The 19,246-nt window shown below is 46.3% G+C and overlaps 1 protein-coding gene across 9 annotated transcripts in view; it reads left to right on the forward strand.

Moving 5' to 3' along the window:
• Cacna1d (calcium voltage-gated channel subunit alpha1 D) overlaps positions 1-19,246 on the forward strand; it is a 300,492-nt gene that overhangs the window by 159,624 nt on the left and 121,622 nt on the right. For 5 of the 9 annotated variants that reach the window (XR_009057169.1, XM_057770879.1, XM_057770880.1 and 2 more), the window contains exons 6-8: positions 2,872-3,024; positions 3,390-3,586; positions 10,842-10,945. Coding sequence is in view for 8 of the 9 variants with exons in the window: in XM_057770879.1 (XP_057626862.1) it covers positions 2,872-3,024; positions 3,390-3,586; positions 10,842-10,945 (454 nt within the window). In the remaining variant the exon portion in view is untranslated. Of the gene's footprint in view, positions 1-2,871; positions 3,025-3,389; positions 3,587-10,182; positions 10,287-10,841; positions 10,946-19,246 lie in introns of all 9 variants that reach the window. The other 4 variants (XM_057770881.1, XM_057770882.1, XM_057770887.1 and 1 more) reach the window with 2 other exon arrangements.

Raw genomic sequence — 19,246 nt, forward strand, 5'->3', positions numbered from 1 at the left:
GAGAAAGATAACTGTGTTCCACAGGGGCACAGCTGAGTCATGTGGAACTACTTTTTAAATTTTATTACATTATTTTTGTGTATACACACAGACATACACAGGCTCATGCGTGTGTGCCATGGCGCACATATGAAGGCTGGAAGAGACCTTGCAGGGTATTTCTTTCTTTTTTCTCTGACTCAGGTTATCAGTGGCAGCAAACTCATTTACCTGTGGAGCCATCTCACTAGCACATTAAAAAAATATATTATTTAAAATTATATTTACATGTGTGAGAGAGACAGAGAGGGGGGAGAGAGAGAAAGAGAGAGAGAGAGATTTGTGGAGTTTTGCCCACCTACATTCTGTTAACTGGAAAATGTTTATCAGAATCTGAGAGCATGAGGTGTGTGGTGCATACCCTAACACCAGCACTCCAGAGGCAGAGGAAGAGTGAGGTGTGTGGTGCACACACTAATCCTAACACTCTGGAGGCAGAAGAAGGGCGAGGTGTGTGGTGCACACACTAATCCCAACACTCTGGAGGCAGAGGAAGGGCAAGGTGTGTGGTGCTCACACTAACCCCAACCAACACTCCAGAGGCAGAGGAAGGATGAGGTGTGTGGTGCACACACTAATCCCAGCACTCCAGAGGCAGAGGAAGCACGAGGTGTATGGTGCACACACTAACCCTAAAACTCGGGAGGCAGAGGAAGGCAGATCGCAGTGAGTTTGAGGAACTACAGAGTGAGTTCCAGGAAAGCCAAGGCATTATAGTGAGACCCTATCCTAAACAAAAGAAAGAACAAAACTAGAATCCAAGACCATAAAGATGGGAAAGTACACTGGAGACCCTCTGGCCAGTTCCCACCATCTTTTGGAGAAACTCAGTGAAACCTTTTGAACTCTCACAGCTAATGAGAAGCCACGAGGGGACAGTCCTGGGTTCCCTGCCCTGGCATGGCAGCCTTCCTAGGCCTTCACACTGCGCATGTGATTATGTCCCAGGGAGCTGGATGTAATGAGAGCGTGTGTGCTCAGTTTGTGATACAACTTGATATTAGCTCCTGAGTTTGGCCAATCTGAAATGCAGTGGTTATACTAAACATAACCACATTCCTGAGACAAATGGCTCACTGCAGTAGGGTTTAAGAGATAACTCTCAGGTGCTTTAGAATGGTCTTATCCATGTCTAAAAACAGAACAGTAGAAAAGAAAATATCAGAATAGCAGCCAAGAAATTCTGTCCGTGTATATGGGAGCCAATGCTCCCCCACTCCATTTATTGCCTGTAATAGACAAAAAATTTAAGAATCATCTTGTTAGTCTTATTTTCAAAAGAACCCATTTGAACATTTAAGGATGGGCCTAGAATTTTAGCAGCAAAGAAGGTTTTGGGGAGACATGGTCTTGCTGGTCTTGAAGACCCCTTGTGAGCCTCCTCTCCTGCCCCTACTTTTCTTCATGTGCACTTACCAGGGGAGACAGGTGGCTGTAACGGCTAGGGTTGCTTCTCTCTTTCTTGGCTTATTGAGGCTGCTGCTTTGTTTTAACTCTAAGGAGCTCAGCTTCTTCTGTTCTTTCTGTCTTTGAATAAACGTTGAAAGAACAAGAAGGGGAAGAAAAGAAAAGGAACGAGTCACCCATATAGAAGCTGATGCTTGGGCGGTGGGAAGAGTGCAAGATGCTGAGCACTGAGCCAGGAAGCCCCATTCTAGTGTGGGCTCTCTGGGTCTTCCTTCCCTTCCCTCTGTCTGTTCCCTGTCATGTCTTCCCTGACATCTGTCCCTGCACAGCAGCTCTATTGAGGCTCTCATCTCTCAAGCCCACCTTCTAGCTGCAGGACACCTGCACCCTGATGTTATACTGAATATTGAACCCCGACCTTCCCAAACCCACTCTCGGCCTCCACTGTCCCTGCTTACACCCTCCATCCTAGAGGGACTGCCTTGAAAACACTTAAAGGGATTTCTTCTCTTTGGGATGCTGGAGGACAACTGTAATTTGCCCCCAAGCCTGCACAAGATCATGGGAGCGCCCCTGAGGCTCCCTCTCGTCGTTCTAGCCTGTAGTTGGAGTCAGGCCCCCTCCTTCCCCGTGTTCCCACCTCTCTCGAGCTGTTTCCTGCCTTCTGAGCTTATTGCTGTCCACTCGCTCTCTCCGAGACAACTTCTGCCAGTGGGCTCAGGTCTGAGTCCAAACCCAAATCCCAAACGCAGAACCACATGCTGTGACCACGTTGCTGGAGACCTTTATGACTAGCTGTGATGACAAACCCACCCCAGCTCACACTGTACACTGCTTACTTCTGTGTTGGGTTTTCTGCCAAGGCCTGCCTGTGACGATCTGTGTTCAGGCCCAGACCAGTGGGAACCTTCTTCGGATCTTCGCCCCACCCTGCTCAGAAGCAGCACCTTTATTCCTCTTTGATTTTCCGTTTGCTGTTGGTCACACAGTGTTGGCATACTGCCTGAGAGTAGTTTGTGTTAAATCCTTTTACCTCCTTCTAGACTATAACCTCTTTGAGAGAGGTTTGTGTGATTCATCTTTATATTATCCAAAGCACTATCCTCCATATTTTGCATATTTGGGTGGTCTGTTAAATGGAATAAAAAAAGTACGGAAGTGAATAAATGATTTTATTACTGGCTACTCCTCTCTGGGCATTCATTCTTCACGTCTGTCTAGTGAAGGAGTTGGATTAAATGATCTTTAAGAGTTCCTTTTTATCTCATCTCATATCCAGGCTTAGTATTATTAATCAACAGCTTTGAAATATCCCTACATTTTATTACTCTATGCCATAAATAGAGCAAGCATCATTGGGGATTATATTTGTGATACATTTGAAGTGTCCCCTTAAACTCACAAGTGGATTTTTCTCTCTCCTAGGTTTACAAGTTGTTTTGAACTCCATTATAAAAGCCATGGTCCCCCTCCTTCACATAGCCCTTTTGGTATTATTTGTAATTATCATCTATGCTATTATAGGATTGGAACTTTTTATTGGAAAAATGCACAAAACATGTTTTTTTGCTGACTCAGGTGAGTAGTGACAGTAATTATTACCCAAACACAAAAGCATTTTTGGTTTGGGGGGAGGTGGGGGTCTCCTGAGACTTTTATTCCCATCTATTCTCTCCGTGTGTGTGAGTTGTGTTGAGGGAATCTGTTCTCCTTTTCCATCCCGATTGCAGATAAAGATGGGAACTTGCTCAGGGTAAAGCAGGTAACTCCATCCTGTAAGCCCGCGAATGTGTGGGCAGGGCGGGGAGTGGTAGGTGTCTAGAAGACACTGAATTCCACTGGCAAGGGAATGTTCCGAGTGAGGCGGCAAAGGTGCCCGCGTCTGGTGTTCTTGGTGCTTGTCTTCTGAACTGTCCTCTGCTTCCTTCCTTCCTTCCCTGTAGATATCGTAGCTGAAGAGGACCCAGCTCCATGTGCGTTCTCAGGGAATGGACGCCAGTGTACCGCCAATGGCACGGAATGTAGGAGTGGCTGGGTTGGCCCCAATGGAGGCATCACTAACTTTGATAACTTTGCCTTTGCCATGCTCACTGTGTTCCAGTGTATCACCATGGAGGGCTGGACAGATGTGCTCTACTGGGTAAGCAGCTCAGGGGTGCTCACGGCATGCTGTTCCCTTGTGAGAGCAGCTGGCTGAACAGGGAGCCCTGGGGGTCAGTTCTTTGGGAAGGGAAGCAGACCTAGGCTGCTCTTCACTTGGTGAGCCCCCTCCTCCTGCTCCAGGAGAATTCCCCAGCACTAGAAGGCTACTGCATAGCTTAGCTCCTGGCCTCTAGTCCTCCACCTCCCCAGCACCGCTTGGGGTCTTGTTTTTTTTTTTTTTTTTTTTTTTTTTTTTTTCTTCTTTTTTTTGGTTTTCGAGACAGGGTCTCTCTGTAGCTTTGGTGCCTGTCCTGGAACTAGCTCTTGTAGACCAGGCTGGCCTCGAACTCCCAGAGATCCACCTGCCTCTGCCTCCCGAGTGCTGGGATTAAGGCGTGTGCCACCACCGCCTGGCTTTGGGGTCTTGTTATTTATTAACTGTAGTTGCTCCTGCCTCTGGGAACACTGGAGGCCAGGGCTGTCCTGACACAATTCAGAGAGCTAGAGCAACATTTCCTGAGGAAGCAATGCCTGGATTCCCAGTCCACACATAAAGGCAGTTATTGAACCAGATCCTAAAAGGGAAGGCGGGGAACACAGCCAGGCCCCTTTCCTGCATCCATAGCTTTATGTGACCACAGTGCACCATCAATTGTTCTCCTTTCCACTTGCTTCTCGTATCCCCAGCATCAATGTCAGCCGGGCCAGCACAAGTCCTGCCTCCACTGAACTCTTTCTGAGCCAAAGACCCCTGGCAGAGATGGTAGGCAAGACAAAGGGCTGGTTGACCCTCCCACAGGTGACTAACCTCTTGGTGACTAGGGTCTGATTTCTTTCATTCCTGGCAGAGCCAGGAGGGCTGGCTATAAATAAAGTACAGTAGCCATTTCCCCCAGTGACTGTGTATAGACAGAGCTTTTAAAGCTAACAGAAATTTAGAAATTTTTTTACTGCATAGTAGATGAGTTTCTGGAAAATATAAAAGCGTGTAGATTTTAAGCCCAAATCTAAATTTGTCAAACTAATACTCCAATAGTTAATTGGAGAAGTGGTTCTCAACCTATGGATCACAACCCCTTTGGGGGGGTTGAATATCAGATATATCAATTATAATTCATCACTAGCAAAATTACAGTTATGAAATAGCAAGGAAATGATTTTATGGTGGGGGCACAACATGAGGAACTGCATTAAATGGTCGCAGCGTTAGGAAGGTTGAGAACCACTGTATTAAAGGGTCACAGCATTGGGAAGTCTGGGAACCACTGTACTAAAGGGTCGCAGCATTGGGAAGGCTGGGAACCACTGTATTAAAGGGTAGCAGTGTTAGGAAGGCTGGGAACCACTGGCTTAGAGGAAATTAATAGCATTTCTTGAATAGGCAGCTTCTTGTTAAAAGGCTTAGAAAAGAAGCAAGCAGCTTCTGTTAGTTCCTAAATCCTGAACTTGGCACGTTTCCTATCCCTCTCTCCCGTCAGAGGATGCACCATCTGATGCGTAGCCATGGGTTTGCTTCCTTTCACCGGTGACCACTATGCTTGTGAGGTTATAGGCAGTCCTGTACAGCTGGCCCTCCATATCTGCAGATCCTCCATCTGTAGGTTCAATCCATGTCTGACTGAAGATTGAACCAAATGCTGATTGAAAATAATTCAGGAAAAAAAAATCCTCATTGAATGTGTGCAGACTTGTTTTGTATTTATACCCTAAACAATATGTATATGGTGGTATATGGATACAGGCCATATGCAAATACTGTACTGTTTTATCTAAGGGCTTGAGCAGCTTTGGCTGTGGCTTCTCCCTGCAGATACTTCGGGTCGACTGTATATTCTGCTAAGTGGAGAATGAGAGTCACCAACTGTTGTATCTTGTTTGTCCTTCATCCGTTTTTCTAATTGTTGTAGGACTGTGTGTGTGTGTGTGTGTGTGTGTGTGCACATGCATGTGTACGTGTATCTATAGACACAAATGTTAGTTATAGCCACACGCAGTACCTTCTCATGGAGAGGAAGGCCAGGCTTTGCCAACCACTGAGCTCCAGGGTTGGGTGAAGTATTGACTTTCACTCCTGTCTCCTAAACTGTAGCTCCCAAGCAGAGCAAAACCTCAGTCCCTCTGTCCCCTGCCATGGCTGATAAGTAGAACACATCATCCACAAAAGCCCCAAGCTCTGCCTTTCCCTCCCCCAAACAGGAGAGAATTTTTTTCATTTTTTTTTTTTTTTTTTTAAGTAAAAGTCTGTGACTGCCTCGGTCATGTCTTCTCTCTATTTTCATGGTGAATTGCTAGCTGCCGATCCAACATGCCTTGACTAATGGACAGTTTTGCAGTTTATTTACATTTTTGCACATCGGTTCTCTCACAGCAATTGTGCTGCTGTCAGAGACACTTTCAGGAGCACGTGGCAGAGGAAGAGAGAACACCCTGCACCCAGAAACACCAGTTTCCTCTTGCTCTTTTAAGACTGTCTAAGTTTCATCTATGATGATGAAATGATCTTTATTGTTGCTATGACAATAAATAGTTAATAGCTTGACAATTTAGTTACATACTCTGTAAATTACCCAGCACCTTTATTATGATGGAGGAGCACACGGAACCCCCAACATCTCTCTGTCTCTAGCATGTCCTAGCAGAAATGAGGTCTTGAAGATGGAGACCGTGCTGTAGAAAGAGACCCCTGAGCATCCTCAGGGTCCTCCAGCAAGTGTTTGGAGTCCTTGATTAGTGACAGGAGTCTGGGAACATTTTAATAAGGAGCTTAAGAGTAAATATGTTTGGCCTTGCAGGCATGTGATCCCCATCCCAGCCATCAACGTTGCCATTGAGCTTGGAGCCAACCATGGGATAAGCATAATTGAATGGATATGGCTCTGTCTTGGCTGGACTTCACTTATGGGCCCTGAAACCTGAATTCCCTATGTCTTTCATACATCATATTCTCCTCTCACTTTCCCACGTGGACACAACCATGTAAAAACATGAAGCCAATTTTTAGCTTTTGAGATTCATATAAAAAGAAAGGTGGATTCAGCCTTCAGATCACAGTTGAGGGGCAGCTGGCCTTGACTGGAACCCAGTAGGCTTTCCTTATTATTCTTCCACTTACCAGTGGTTTATAGACCCTTCTGTAACACTAGGGGGCAGCTGAGTAATGTCTTCCGGAGTGTTCTTTAAGACCTTACTGTCTGAAACACGTCAGGATTATTTTTAATCACTTGTTGATGGCATTTATTAGCTCATCATAAAGATAGGCAGGAGCCAAGGAACTAACTTTCCCAGTATTTTATGGGCCACAGTCAGCTGGAAGCCACACAGCTGTGTCCTAGAATAGAACATCTCTGTTCAGCACAAAGCCTGGCCGAAAGTGAGTGCTCAAAAAATACACATGACTGTTGCCACCCTGAGCCCACCGGACCGAGCCCATTGCTTCACTGGTGTAGATGGGCTGGGAAGAGAAAGGAGATTCAGTTTTAAATATCAATTGCAAACAAACTTCTCAAAGTTTAGGATTTTGTGTATAGTGGACCAAGTCTTTTCGTATCTAGACAAGTTTCTATTTAGTCTGTGTTCTCTGGTGCACTAAGGTCCTAATTCTCAAGAGTTTCTGGCAAATGTCTGGCAGGGATGGAAAGGGACACGCACAAAGGCACCTGGAGCAGAGCTATTTGGAGATGTGCGCAGTTGGGATCATGAACTGCTGCCGGGGAATATATTGTAGACTTTCCATAAACTGAGCCCCACAAACATATTTAAAGTGCTGTTCAGCTCACGCAGATGTCCATAGAGATGGTGGTGCAGCACAGAGAAAGTGCTGAGCAAGGCAGATTCTGGATCCCTCGGGGCTTTGGTGCCCTTGTTTACAGCTGCACAATTAGCATCTTGTAGACGTGATCTTTTTCCTTCAACTTTGATTTTGTTTGTTTACTTCAGAGGATGCTTGAAATGTAGGAAATTAATAGCAAAGCGTTGGTTTTAGGAGAGCGCTGTATGAGTCCCCATGGCCTCTTGTGTTAGCACCAAGCTTTTTCCTCAGGGGTGTACAGAGCTGTGGACTGTGGACGTGCTAGCTGACAGACCTTAGTTAGCGGTACTTGACCTGACAGCACCTGCCCGTCAAAGCACCTGGGAAATTCTTCTATGCCCAAGCAGCCAAGACTTGCCTTTCCTACAGTATGCTCTAAGGCCTCCAGCTGTTTCTGAGAGTTGGAAAAACCAAAAAGCCTTCTTGCTTTCCCTTAACTCGAGGCATCCATGGGCACTTAAGCCTTTAAAATAAGAGAAAACTGAAGTGAAGTAGAAAATTGGCTTGGGTGGCCGGTGGCCCTCTATGATGAGACTGACATAAATACTTTAAAAATTAATATAAATCGAAGTTCTTTCCCTCATGGTGGTGTCCCCATTGTTGATGAAGAAGATGCAGACAAAGCCTGAGGCAGGTAGTGTGTCTGTGATGTGGGGACCAGCCCAGAAATTGTGAATTTTTTCCCCCCTTCTTTGTATGATGAGCTTTAAGAACTCAGGTCTGCAGCAGATGTGTGAGGAGAAAAGCCTGGCCTGGGAGCTTCGGTTTCATCTCTTCTGGCAGAGAGAGAAGATGCTCCAGTTGGCTGTGTTTAGCTCCTGCCTCCCTCAGTCCTCCTCAGCTGTCCTGGGTGACATTGATTTGAGAAGACGCAAGTCTGCAAAGTCCCTACTCCCAAGACATTCAAATGCATCTTAATTTCTTTAAATGAGTTGTTCCCTTTGCAGCTGTCACCAAAGCTTTACTCGGATGCCACCAAGGCCTGAGGAGGGCCGGTGAGGAGATGGCCTGGTCAGCAGACTTTGCCAGTCTCAAGAGTAAGGTGTCTAATGAGAGCCGTGCACTGGCTCCCTCTCCTTGCCTCGTACACACCTTGCTCGGGCAGAGGCTAGAAGATTCAAGGCTGAAACTCTGCCACTCCAGGCAGCCTTACCACCCCCCACCCCGCATGTGGGTTTTTAAATAAGTTTGGTGGTGTAGTTGCTTTGGAAGAATTACCCTCTGCCTTCCTGCTGAAATTAGTTTATCCAACTTAATTAGATCAACAATTGGAGCCATAGCCCTGGCTCATTCATTCCTCTAATTGCCGATGTGCAGATGGATAGGGGTTCTATTAAACGCATCGGTTTTCATGTGGCCAAACAGGTGTTTCATAAGGGAGTTAATGCCCTCTCCCTAGATTTCAACAACAGATGTTAGGTTTTTCTGTTTTTTCTGTTCCCTTTTCCTGTTTGGCTTCTGCATGAGGCAAACACTCTGAGATGCATGAACCGCTTTCTGTAAAGCTGAAACCTGGAAACAGATCATGGGCAAAAGGGTACGGAGCTTGAAAACCCTAAGGTTTGCCTCTGACAGGAAGAGCACTCGGCCTGTCTGGATTATCGACTGGCTGAAGATTCAGGGTGCTTCTGCAGAGCAGGGCCTGTTACCTGATCGGTAACATTGGAGCATCTCCTTTCTCAGCGAGGTGTCTGTCCCGTGGAATACTGACCTGTACTGCTGGAAAGTTCCATCCAGCTGTGACCCCTCACACAGCTCTGTGCTGTCTGCTCACTTCCAAACCATTTCTGACAAGGAGGCCATGCCTGAGTGGGCAGTTGAATTCTTCCAAGTAGTCAGCCGCTTCTCTGGCCAGGTCCTGCCTTTTAGAACACCTGTTAGGTCACAGAGTCAGGGTGGGGCAGATCGCAATTAAAGCCAGGTTCTTTTACTGGGTGCAGCTGAGAAAGAAGCCCGGTCCCAGAGCATCCCGAACACTGACAACTGTTGACTTTGGAAATGCTTTCTTGGTTCCATGTTTATTTAGTGGTCCTGTGTTCACAGGCTGCAGATAATCCAAAGGTGAGGAGGGCCAGGCATCCTTGGTTAGATGGACAGGATGGTTACCTTCTAATAGACAGTAATTGTTGGAGATATATTTATTTATTTTGAGAGCGGGTCTCCCTGTATAGGTGACTGCTTGGAACTCCCAGTGTAGACAAGGCTGACCTTGAACTACAGGGATCCATCTGTCTCTCAGGTGTTGGATCAAAGGCATGTGCCACCATGCCCAGCTAATTTTTTGTTTTCTTGTTTTTTGGTTTTTTTTTGTTTGTTTGGTTTTTTTTTTTAGGAGTTTATAGAGTCACATGTTACAGGTTTGACTCTATAATTAAGACTTTTCCACCAAAATTTAAAAGCGGTTAGGGCTAACTCCTGGGGTGGAACAGTCACGAGAATCCGGGATAGCATTCGCTCTCCCTTCTACTGAGACTTCCCCTGGAAGCTTCTTAGCAAGACAGGGTCCTGAGATGGAGCCGGATCTCAGCTCATTTCCCTACCTGGGACCAGGCCCTGCTGTGTGGTCCGAGGCCTCCATGAGTCTTGTCTGGTGTGTGCAGGCATGCTTGTGTGTCTGTGTGTGCTGGGAATGTGTGATGAATGTCTGCTGACTGTTGTTGTCTTTGAGTTCAGTCTTAAGGAAATGTTTTAATTCCATGTATAGAATGTTCTCTCTAACGTGACCCTCTCTCCTTATTAGATTCCTGCGTTAACCCGCTCCTGTGAGCCCATCTTGTTTCTTACAGATGAATGATGCTATGGGATTTGAATTGCCCTGGGTATATTTTGTCAGTCTCGTCATCTTTGGGTCATTTTTCGTACTAAATCTTGTACTTGGTGTATTGAGCGGGTAAGCCACATCTCTTTCATCTTGAAAGCAGAGTCCTGGGGACAGCTGCCAAGACCACACAGCCTTTGCTGGAGGGGTCAGTGGGTGTGTACCAGTCCCTTTGTATTGCTTTCTCTTCTGGCGGGGCTCCCCAGACCAAGCTCTTTTCTGGAACTTCACTAGCTAGCATGAAAGAAAGCCATGGAGAGATTATTGACCAGAAATTAATTAATCAGTATTGTTGCTTGTGATTTAAATAATTTCCCTTGCTTGGCCTTTTGTCTGTCCTAAAATGAGATACATTTATAATTGCTTTCTTGGTCTGGATCCAAATACAGGGCCCATTAATTGGCACAAAACTAGCTAAATGAATGGTCTAGGAAAGTCCCTTCGTGAAGACTTCAGCCTTCCTGCCCCGAGGAAAACTGTGCAAGGAGCCCCCCCCCCAGCTCCTCCAAGCCCTTCCCTTACGACACTAACCTTCAGCCAAAGCCCTGAGTGGTCCTGCAGCTGCAACCGAGGCTCTGTTCTTTTAGTAAACGGATAACTGATAACTGATCTCCTTACATTTTACAGGTAAATGATGCGATAGGATGGGAATGGCCTTGGGTGTATTTTGTTAGTCTGATCATCCTTGGCTCATTCTTCGTCCTTAACCTGGTTCTTGGTGTCCTTAGTGGGTAAGCAGTTGGATCCGTGTTGCACATCCTCTCACTGCCACAAGGGGGGCAGCCCTGCCTGTCTCCCAGCTGCTCCCCTCTGGCTTCTCTGCATGCCTTTGGACTCTGATGTTCCCTCTGTGTGCTGCTTCTGGGTTGAACTGTGATTCTTCCTGCCTGTATCTGTCTGTGAGATTCTGTGTTTCTGATGCTTGCCAAGCCCTGTTAACTTAGGAAAATAGTTTCCCTTAGAGGTGAATTACAGCAAGAGAAAGGTGTCCTAGCCTTGGCCTCCCCCAGGGAGGGACTGTGGTCTCTCGTGGGTTTCACTCCCGAGTACATGGCCTGGCCTTCTCTAGTCACTGTATTGTGAAGAGTGCAGTTTCAGAGCTTGTGCGCAAGCCTAGGTTAGTACGTAAATACCCAGTGTTAGTACATAAAAAGTCCACCTTCCTGGGGTTGGGACCCTTTATTGGCTCGACTTGTCACTGATGTCACCATGTGAGTTATGCGTCTGATACAGCTTTCAGCTTTCCTTAATACAGAATGGTGCTCAGCTTTTACACCTATGCCCTTATTGTCCCCATCATTTGGTCACCATTTTAAAACTTCATTTTGTTTAATGCCTATCTCTGTATTTACCCTCCGTTCAGGGGAGATGGGCTTGGGAAGAGCCTTGGGCCGTGGGCTGTGCCCCACCAGGGTGGGAGATGGTATTCCAAAGCTCCCGTGAGCAGATGTGAATCTCAACATCTCTGAGGTACCCCAGAAAGTGGAGCACTGTCATCAAAGTGGGCTGGGGGCTCTCTCAAAAGCATTTGGATAAGTGGGAGATGGATTTTGGCATGGAAAATACTGTGGGTTCCTCATCATTAGAGTCTTACTTATTTAATTCTATCTGTATTGTTGCCTTATACTTAAAATATAACTTAGGCAAAATATCTAATTAAGAATTGTATTCAATTTTAAACAAGCATTTTAAAAATGCTTTGTCTTAGTAATTAGACATATAATATTTATAGTCTTTACAATTTGAAATTTTAAGGATTTTTTTAAAATAGCCAACTTTTAACTAAAAAAACAACAATACCAACAGCACACACACAACCAGTTCCAGCATACAGCCATTGCCCTGAGCAGCCCAGAAGGCACCCATATCCCCCCTCTGGCCCTAGCCACTGCACTGAGCCCAGAAGTTCTCAGGAAATCACACTGATGGACTTCATCCCAAGTGAGTTTATCTACTCGCTTGCTTTATCTTGCTCTTTCAGAGGCTGTATCTCGGGAAACGATGTCATCATGTTGCTGAGTTAGTAGAGTGAGCTTTATCTCGATTTTTGGAGATACTGTCTTTTTCAGAGCAGAGCCCACTTATCTGTCTGGACCCGTTTCTTTGTGTTCCTCCAGACCTGTTTTGCCATGAATTGAGTGTGGTCAGTTCTATGTCATGAAACACAGTCATAAAAGCCCCTTATCTAGAAGAGGCTCTGAAGCAGTGCCTCCCTCTACCTGTGAGAGGAGCAGGGGGTGGGGACTGACTGGGAGGACAGCACCCAGCACCCACCTCAGCTCCCTTCTACGACTGTGAACTTTAAAAGGCCATCCTCACTGACTTTATCATTCATTTGCTTTGCTTTTCTTTTTTCTTTCTTTTTTTTTTGTTTTTGTTTAGTTTTGAAACAAGGTCTTAAGGCTGTAGCCCAGGTTAGTGTAGAACTCACTATGGAACCCTTCTGAGTGCTGGGATGAACGTGAGCCTCCATATCCAGCTGCAAGGCCTTCTTCCTTTGGAGCCTCTGGTGGCCTGAAATTGGGGTCAGTGTGGTGAGAGTCGCGGTTCTAGCTGCAGAAGCGTTGCCACAGAAACTCCCCATACAAGGCCATCAGCTGCAGCTGTGTTCGTGAGTTCCTTGGCGCCCCATGTCTCCTGAACCCAACTCAACTGACGGAGGCCATGGAAACCACTAATTTTAACAGTGCCAGTGACATGCCTTATCTTTAGTTCCCCCTCTCTGGGCAGGAACTGTTGCCCCGGCATGATGGAGCAGAGATACAAGCCAGCCAAATCGAGAGGTGTTTTAAAAAAGCTAAAAACAGAAGATGGGGGCAGGGGCTTCCCATTATCATGACATGGGTTCAACGTGAAGCCTTGTAGGAGGATCCCAAAACTAGAGGGTTTAAAAAAGCACACATCCCCACCAAACAAACAGTTTACTGGAACATATCTTGAAGGAAAATAGCAAGTTTTTGGAAGGCATTATTTTTATATTAAATGAAAACGAGGAAGGAGAGACCAGATGATGTTTCGGTGTTAAAAAGCAAGCCTAAGACTTCTTGGTGCTTTTAGCTGTCTGCTCACACTGTGCTCAGACCCCCAGGGGATGCAAACTCCCTCCCCTACCTCTGTACCCCCCAAGCCACTTGGGTAAGAAATGCTGAGGCAGGCTCTGGGTGGTGTCAGAGCTGCGTCTGCAAAGCTCTTTGGCTAGCATCCTCCCCATTCCTGATGAGGGCCTGGCTCTGGGCCTGAGGCCTGGGGTGCCAAGGTGTCTAAGATGCAGGCTCCAGCCTCGGGCCCAGGCTGTAGCCCAAGCTGTATAGCAAGCACTACAGCTGGGAGAGTGGGGGGGGGGGCACCTTCAAGTGGAAACTCCCTGGGCCCTCCGGCCTCCCCTACCTCACCACCTCCGAGGGTTCCTGTACTAATCTGCGTGCCTGTGCCCTCTTGTTATCCATTTGTATTTTTTGTTGCTATTGTTAAAGCAAATTTAGAATTGTTGCTTTAATACTAGAGGGGTTATAGAGCCAGAAGGACACAAAAGGCCAGGAGACATTTCTGTGGCACAACCCTTAAGGGACTTTCAGACTAGCATGTGATCTCAAAAGCACTGGGTTCCGAGCATCCCATCATAGGTCAGACAAGACCTCATGCATTATGCCATTCTAATGTGGCCTCACTAGTGACAGTGACACCAGATGTGTCCGACATTGAACCCTTTTGTTTTGTTTGTTTGCTTGCTTTAGTATGTGTGGTGTATCTGTGTATGCGTGTGTGCGTGCGTGTGCACGTGTGCATGTGTGTGTGTGTGTGTGTGTTTGAAACAGCATCTCATTGTTCAGTACATCCTTACCTCACACTGGTGGCTATTCTCCTGCCTCTGCCTTCAGAGTGCTGCGATGGCAAGCATTCACCAGGATGCCTGGATGTTAACCCTTCTTAAATATCCGCTTATGCGTCTGTGGCTCCTTCCTTTGCCTATAGCCATGGCATCCCATTGGATCTTAATCTACATGGTTGGTTTTGGGTTTGCACATTTTAAAGGCATTTGAAGGCTGGGTCTCTGAAAATGCTGTTGGTTTCGTTTTGTTTGCTCCCCTAGGTGAGCTGCATGCTGTGTGAGCACGGGTGCAGATGGCACCGTCTCTGCTGATGGTGCCCCGGGGGAAGAGCTGGAGCGGCCTGTAACTGTAAGGCCATGCCTTATTTGGTTGTCCTTGAAGGACTTAGCCTATGATGGGCAGAGAACTGAAATGACTGCCTCCCTTAGGTCTAAAGTCTGTGTGGTTGCTGTCTCTTATCTTCTCCCTCTGGCTCTTTAGTAGCTTGGGGTATGATCACTTGTAAGGCTGTTCCCTTCCATTTTGACCCTCTCAAGGTTTGCTCAGTGTATTTGGAACCCCAGTGCCTGGTCTCACACAGTTGCCATGGGATTCTCCACGGGACAGTGGTACTCATGGGCGGTAGCCTGCTGCTCTACTTCATCACCCACCTGCCATCTGCACACCTCTGTGCTCAAGAGAGACTTCTTAGGCTTCTGAAATCTCAAGGAATGCCAGACCTGGCCTTACACAGGTCCCATGTTCACGATGGGTTTCAGTCACTCTGATCTTTAGTCTCTTTTTCTGAAATAAGCCTGCCTTGCTCCTGCCTCACAGAGTGAATGTAGAACGGTGTGAGGAAGGCTTTCCCGGCTTTTACTCATCTGGGATATCCTTATCTTCAGTTCACAGATCTTCTTCCGCCCTCCCACCCCATCCCAGGTGAAGCAGAGGCAGCCCAGGGGGCTCTGTGGAAATTCTTTTTTAAAAAAATATTTATTTATTTATTTATTATGTATACAGTATTCTTTCTGCATTATCCCTGAAGGCCAGAAGAGGGCACCAGACCTCATTACAGATGGTTATGAACCACCATGTGGTTGCTGGGAATTGAACTTGGGACCTTTGGAAGAGCAGGCAATGCTCTTAACCTCTGAGCAATCTTTCCAGCCCTCTGTGGAAATTCTTAAGAGGAGAGTTTGTGCATTTCCCAGGATTTAACCTAAGAGAATATTTATCATCAACACATACCCCACACTCCGTACCAGCAGATGACCATGGGGCCATAGGAGTTCTTTGTCAGTGTGCGCAGACTAAAGTCATTGTTATTGGCATTGGATGTACTGAGGGCTCCTTTTTCTCCGCATTAGTGGCAGGGAAGGACATTTCCAAAGAGTGCTCAAGCACTCCATCTTACAGAGCTGAAGTTTGAGTCTTCTCTGCCTTTTGCCATTTGTGTGATTTGGGCCAAATCCTTCCCTCTCTGAGCTGACTTTCCTCATTACGGTGTCTGCACACGGAGCCAGTGTTGCTCCGGACTTTGTGGTGGGAGCCTTCAGAGAACTGCAGAACGCAGATCCTATTGGGGCAGCTGTGGGGCTCTGGGAAGAAGGCATAGGCGATCTGGAATAAGACAGCCTTTCTAAGCCAGCTAATAATAGCAGTTGGCCAAGACAGGTTTGTATTAGTGAGAAATCAAAGCTATACAATCTGTTTAAATGTTTTATTCTATAAGTATGTAAATGTTGTAAGGCAGTCATCTAAAATATATTACTATGTAAGCTCCCTCCCGGGCCTGCTTGAAATAATAGGTTAAAGTCATTTGTCACTGGTTCTGGGAATTAAAGGCTTTTGCTAACATCTCACAAAAATATTTGAAATAATTTTTTCTGAAGCGGGCCTTGTATGTTGTCAGGCAGTAAACGTTCTTCATAAACCCACTTTCAGCACATAAAACTGAAAGTAAACTGAGCCTGTGTGTCTGTAACTTCAAAACTATTTGGCTCTAAATTAAGTTCGTGTGTGTGTGTGTCTTTTGTCCTGGTAAGACCTAAATCTACCAAGTCCCACCCTTCCCTCAAAATCAGACACCAAACTGGCTGCTAATAGAGGCCGATACTGGTTCCTTTGCTGGTAGTTGTGACAAATTGCCTGGTAGAAGCACCGTGAGCAGGAAGGGTCTGTTTGGGCCTGTGGCTCGAGAGGATACAGTCCACAGTGATGGGGACTGGTTGGCAGAGAGCGTGAGGCAGCGAGTTCCATTGCATTTGTGTCAGGAGGCAAAGAGATTTGAACGCTGCACTCAGCTTGCTTTTTTCCATTGTATTCAGTCTGTGACTCCTGCCTGTGGACGGTGCCATCTTCACTCAGGGTCCGTCTTTCCTCCTCCATTAAGCTTTTCTGGGAATAACCTCACCAACAGACCAGAGGCAGACCTGTTGAACAGTCCAAGCCCAGTCAAGTTGACAATGGAGATTAGCCACCACCAGGCCTATTTATCTCAATTGAGGAGGTTGGGGGCAAACTGGGTAAGGCAAACATTGAGAAAAAAAAAAAGCAAGGGCAATTTTCAAAACAGTTCATCTTTTTGAAAGTCACTTCCTAGACTCTATTCTGAACACACAAACCATCAGGCCTAGGCAAACGGAAAACTTGGCTGCTTTCATGAAGCCTTGGCTTCCTCGGATAAAGACTGATGGTTTACAGAGCAAGTTGGGGGGGGGCATGCTACAGGGGAGAATATGCAGGCTGTGCTGTGGCAGAATAGAGTCAGGCTTACAGCATGGTGAGGCAGGCTGGTCCATTTATATTCATGGCATTGGGAGCTAGGAAATCTCTGGTGTCTCTCAAATGCTGGCTCGCAGGGCAGAGCGCTCCAGGAGGAGGAGGTATCACTTGCAGCTATTTTCTGAGCGAAGACATATGCTCTGGGAATAGTCGTGCTGCGTATTTTCCATGACAACTTCACTTTCCCTACCGGGATGTACTGGTAGAGAGTGAGCAGCGGAATTCCCTCAGGTGCCCCACCTCTGGTATATCTGCATCTTAGGAAAGAGGGATAGCACCAAAGTCCTGAGATAACTGTTATCCCATCCTGGAGAGGAGAAATGCAATATACTGAGTTGGTAAGAATCCATGTTTCGGACAGCAAAACCCTTCTGGCAAATGACTGACAAGGCACATGGAAGTCTAGTCTTGACCATGAATGGTAATGCACACCTTTAATCTCAGCACTCAGGAGGCTGAGGCAGGAAGATCTCTATGAGGATTCAAAGCCAACCTGACCCTACATAATGTGTTATATGCAACCAGGGCTGCAGAGCAAGAGCTTGTCTTAGAAGTGGGTGTGGAGAATGCCTCACTGAGACTCTTAGGTATGTTTCCCTTCTCAGTGTGATTAGTACTCTTCAGGCTTCCAAAATGCCAGGGTAATCCCTGAGGGCCACTTGAAGGAAAGGACTCTGAAAATTTGCATAGTTTCACTTTGGTTGGTTGAGGCTGTCTGGAAAACCCATCTTCTTAGCGGGGTGTCCTCCTCCTCCTCCCTGAGGTCATGTGAGTGGAACTGAGGTTGGGGTACCAGAAAAAGCCACAGTCCTTTCGGAGCCTCCTTGGTTTGGCTTTGGTAAAGTAAAAAATTAAGTCCCACTTTGGCTTTAAATGGAAATTTCTCTTTTCTAGTAAAGAACAGAGCTAAACATTCCTATCTTCTCTGAACCCTGAGGTCCCTTGTTGCATAGTTGACAAAGGAATCCTAGTACCATGAGCACCATGGTTCCCGGAAGTGTGCAGGCTGGTAGCCACACCTGACATTAACAAGTAAATGCAACCTCTCTGCTGCTTGCTGGCAGCTGCTGTTTCCATAGAAATGGCTGTTGGATCAGTGGAAACGAGGTAAGAGAAAGTTTTCGCTGATGCTTGTTCCATCAAGCTGACGTCTGTCTCCCTGGCAACAGCAGTGGACAGCAGCCAGGCTCTAGAAACAGATTGAGTAGAGCGCATTTGCTTGTCAGCTGTGGCTGTCATCTGCTCCTGACCACATTGTCTTCGATAACACCTAGCAAAGGCCTCTGAGGACCTGGGAGGCACTGCTGGCCTCATGTGACCCATGGCAAGCCATGTCCAAAGCAGACCGTCAGCGATCCCCTCCCCACCTGGGATCATCTTGTTTATACAGCTTAGGAGATGGGAAAGGTTTTCGAGGGTGACGGTATTGCGGCTCAGACTGTTGAGTCTGTTGATCTCAAGTCTTGGGGGAGTAGAATTCATTGCTGTGATTTTTATGCACAGGCCTGTCAGCTCCTCACAAAACTGGTGATACCTTCATAGTTGAAATTAAAGCCATAATTTTCATGTGTTCCTTATTCTGTTGATGGCATTCACAGTCTCCTACAATGAAAAGGATGTTTATGAGTTTAATAATTTGGCTTCTTGTGAGAAACATATTGACGTCTGTTTCTGAGATGTCACTTCCAGGTTCTGCCAGATTTTTTCTCCTGTTCATTGTTCTTACGCAGGCTGCTAGACTTGCTTTAGGGGCTCAGATATTGTAGAACTTGGTGTATATACAAAGATAGTCGTCTACCATATCTGGAACTTTTCGTTGTTCCAGTCCATCAGTTGTTTCTTCTTGGGTTTTCATTTCATCTCTGTATATGTGTACTTGCAAAGCGCGAGACAGCATCCATAGGTCCCACAGCACAAGAGAGAGCCTTGTTGTTTGGTGTGTGGAATGGGGCTTGTGAGGAGATGGTCCAGGTAAGTTGTTTGCCCTAAACTCCACAAAGATACATTTGCTTTCAAAAGATATTTTTTCCCTGAAAAGAATAAATAATTAGTTAAAAGCCCTGCAATTCACAGCTGTATCTTTGAGAATCAAATGAGATATGGATGTATAATATTGACAGGATATGGATTTGAGCACCCAGAAGAATCATGAAAAACCATGTAGATCTCTGAATAACTTTTCTTCAGTTCTCTGGAAGGGAGAGACTGTGCCTGGAGGCTGTGCTGAGGCCGTCCCTGAGGTACTTCTGTACCATCTAGTTAGGTTCACACAACAGATGAGTAGTAGTGACAGTCTTGTTGGGGTCACATTAATTCCCTCTCCTCTCCTTCTACTTAAGAAGAATGGCTTTTCTGTTTATCTCATGAGTAATTTGTGAATGCCTACATAGAGGAAGACGTATTTGCCAAGTCCTGCACTAGCCACTGGGGTTACTA

Source organism: Chionomys nivalis, chromosome 5 (genome assembly GCF_950005125.1).
Source record: "Chionomys nivalis chromosome 5, mChiNiv1.1, whole genome shotgun sequence".
NCBI lineage: Eukaryota > Metazoa > Chordata > Mammalia > Rodentia > Cricetidae > Chionomys > Chionomys nivalis.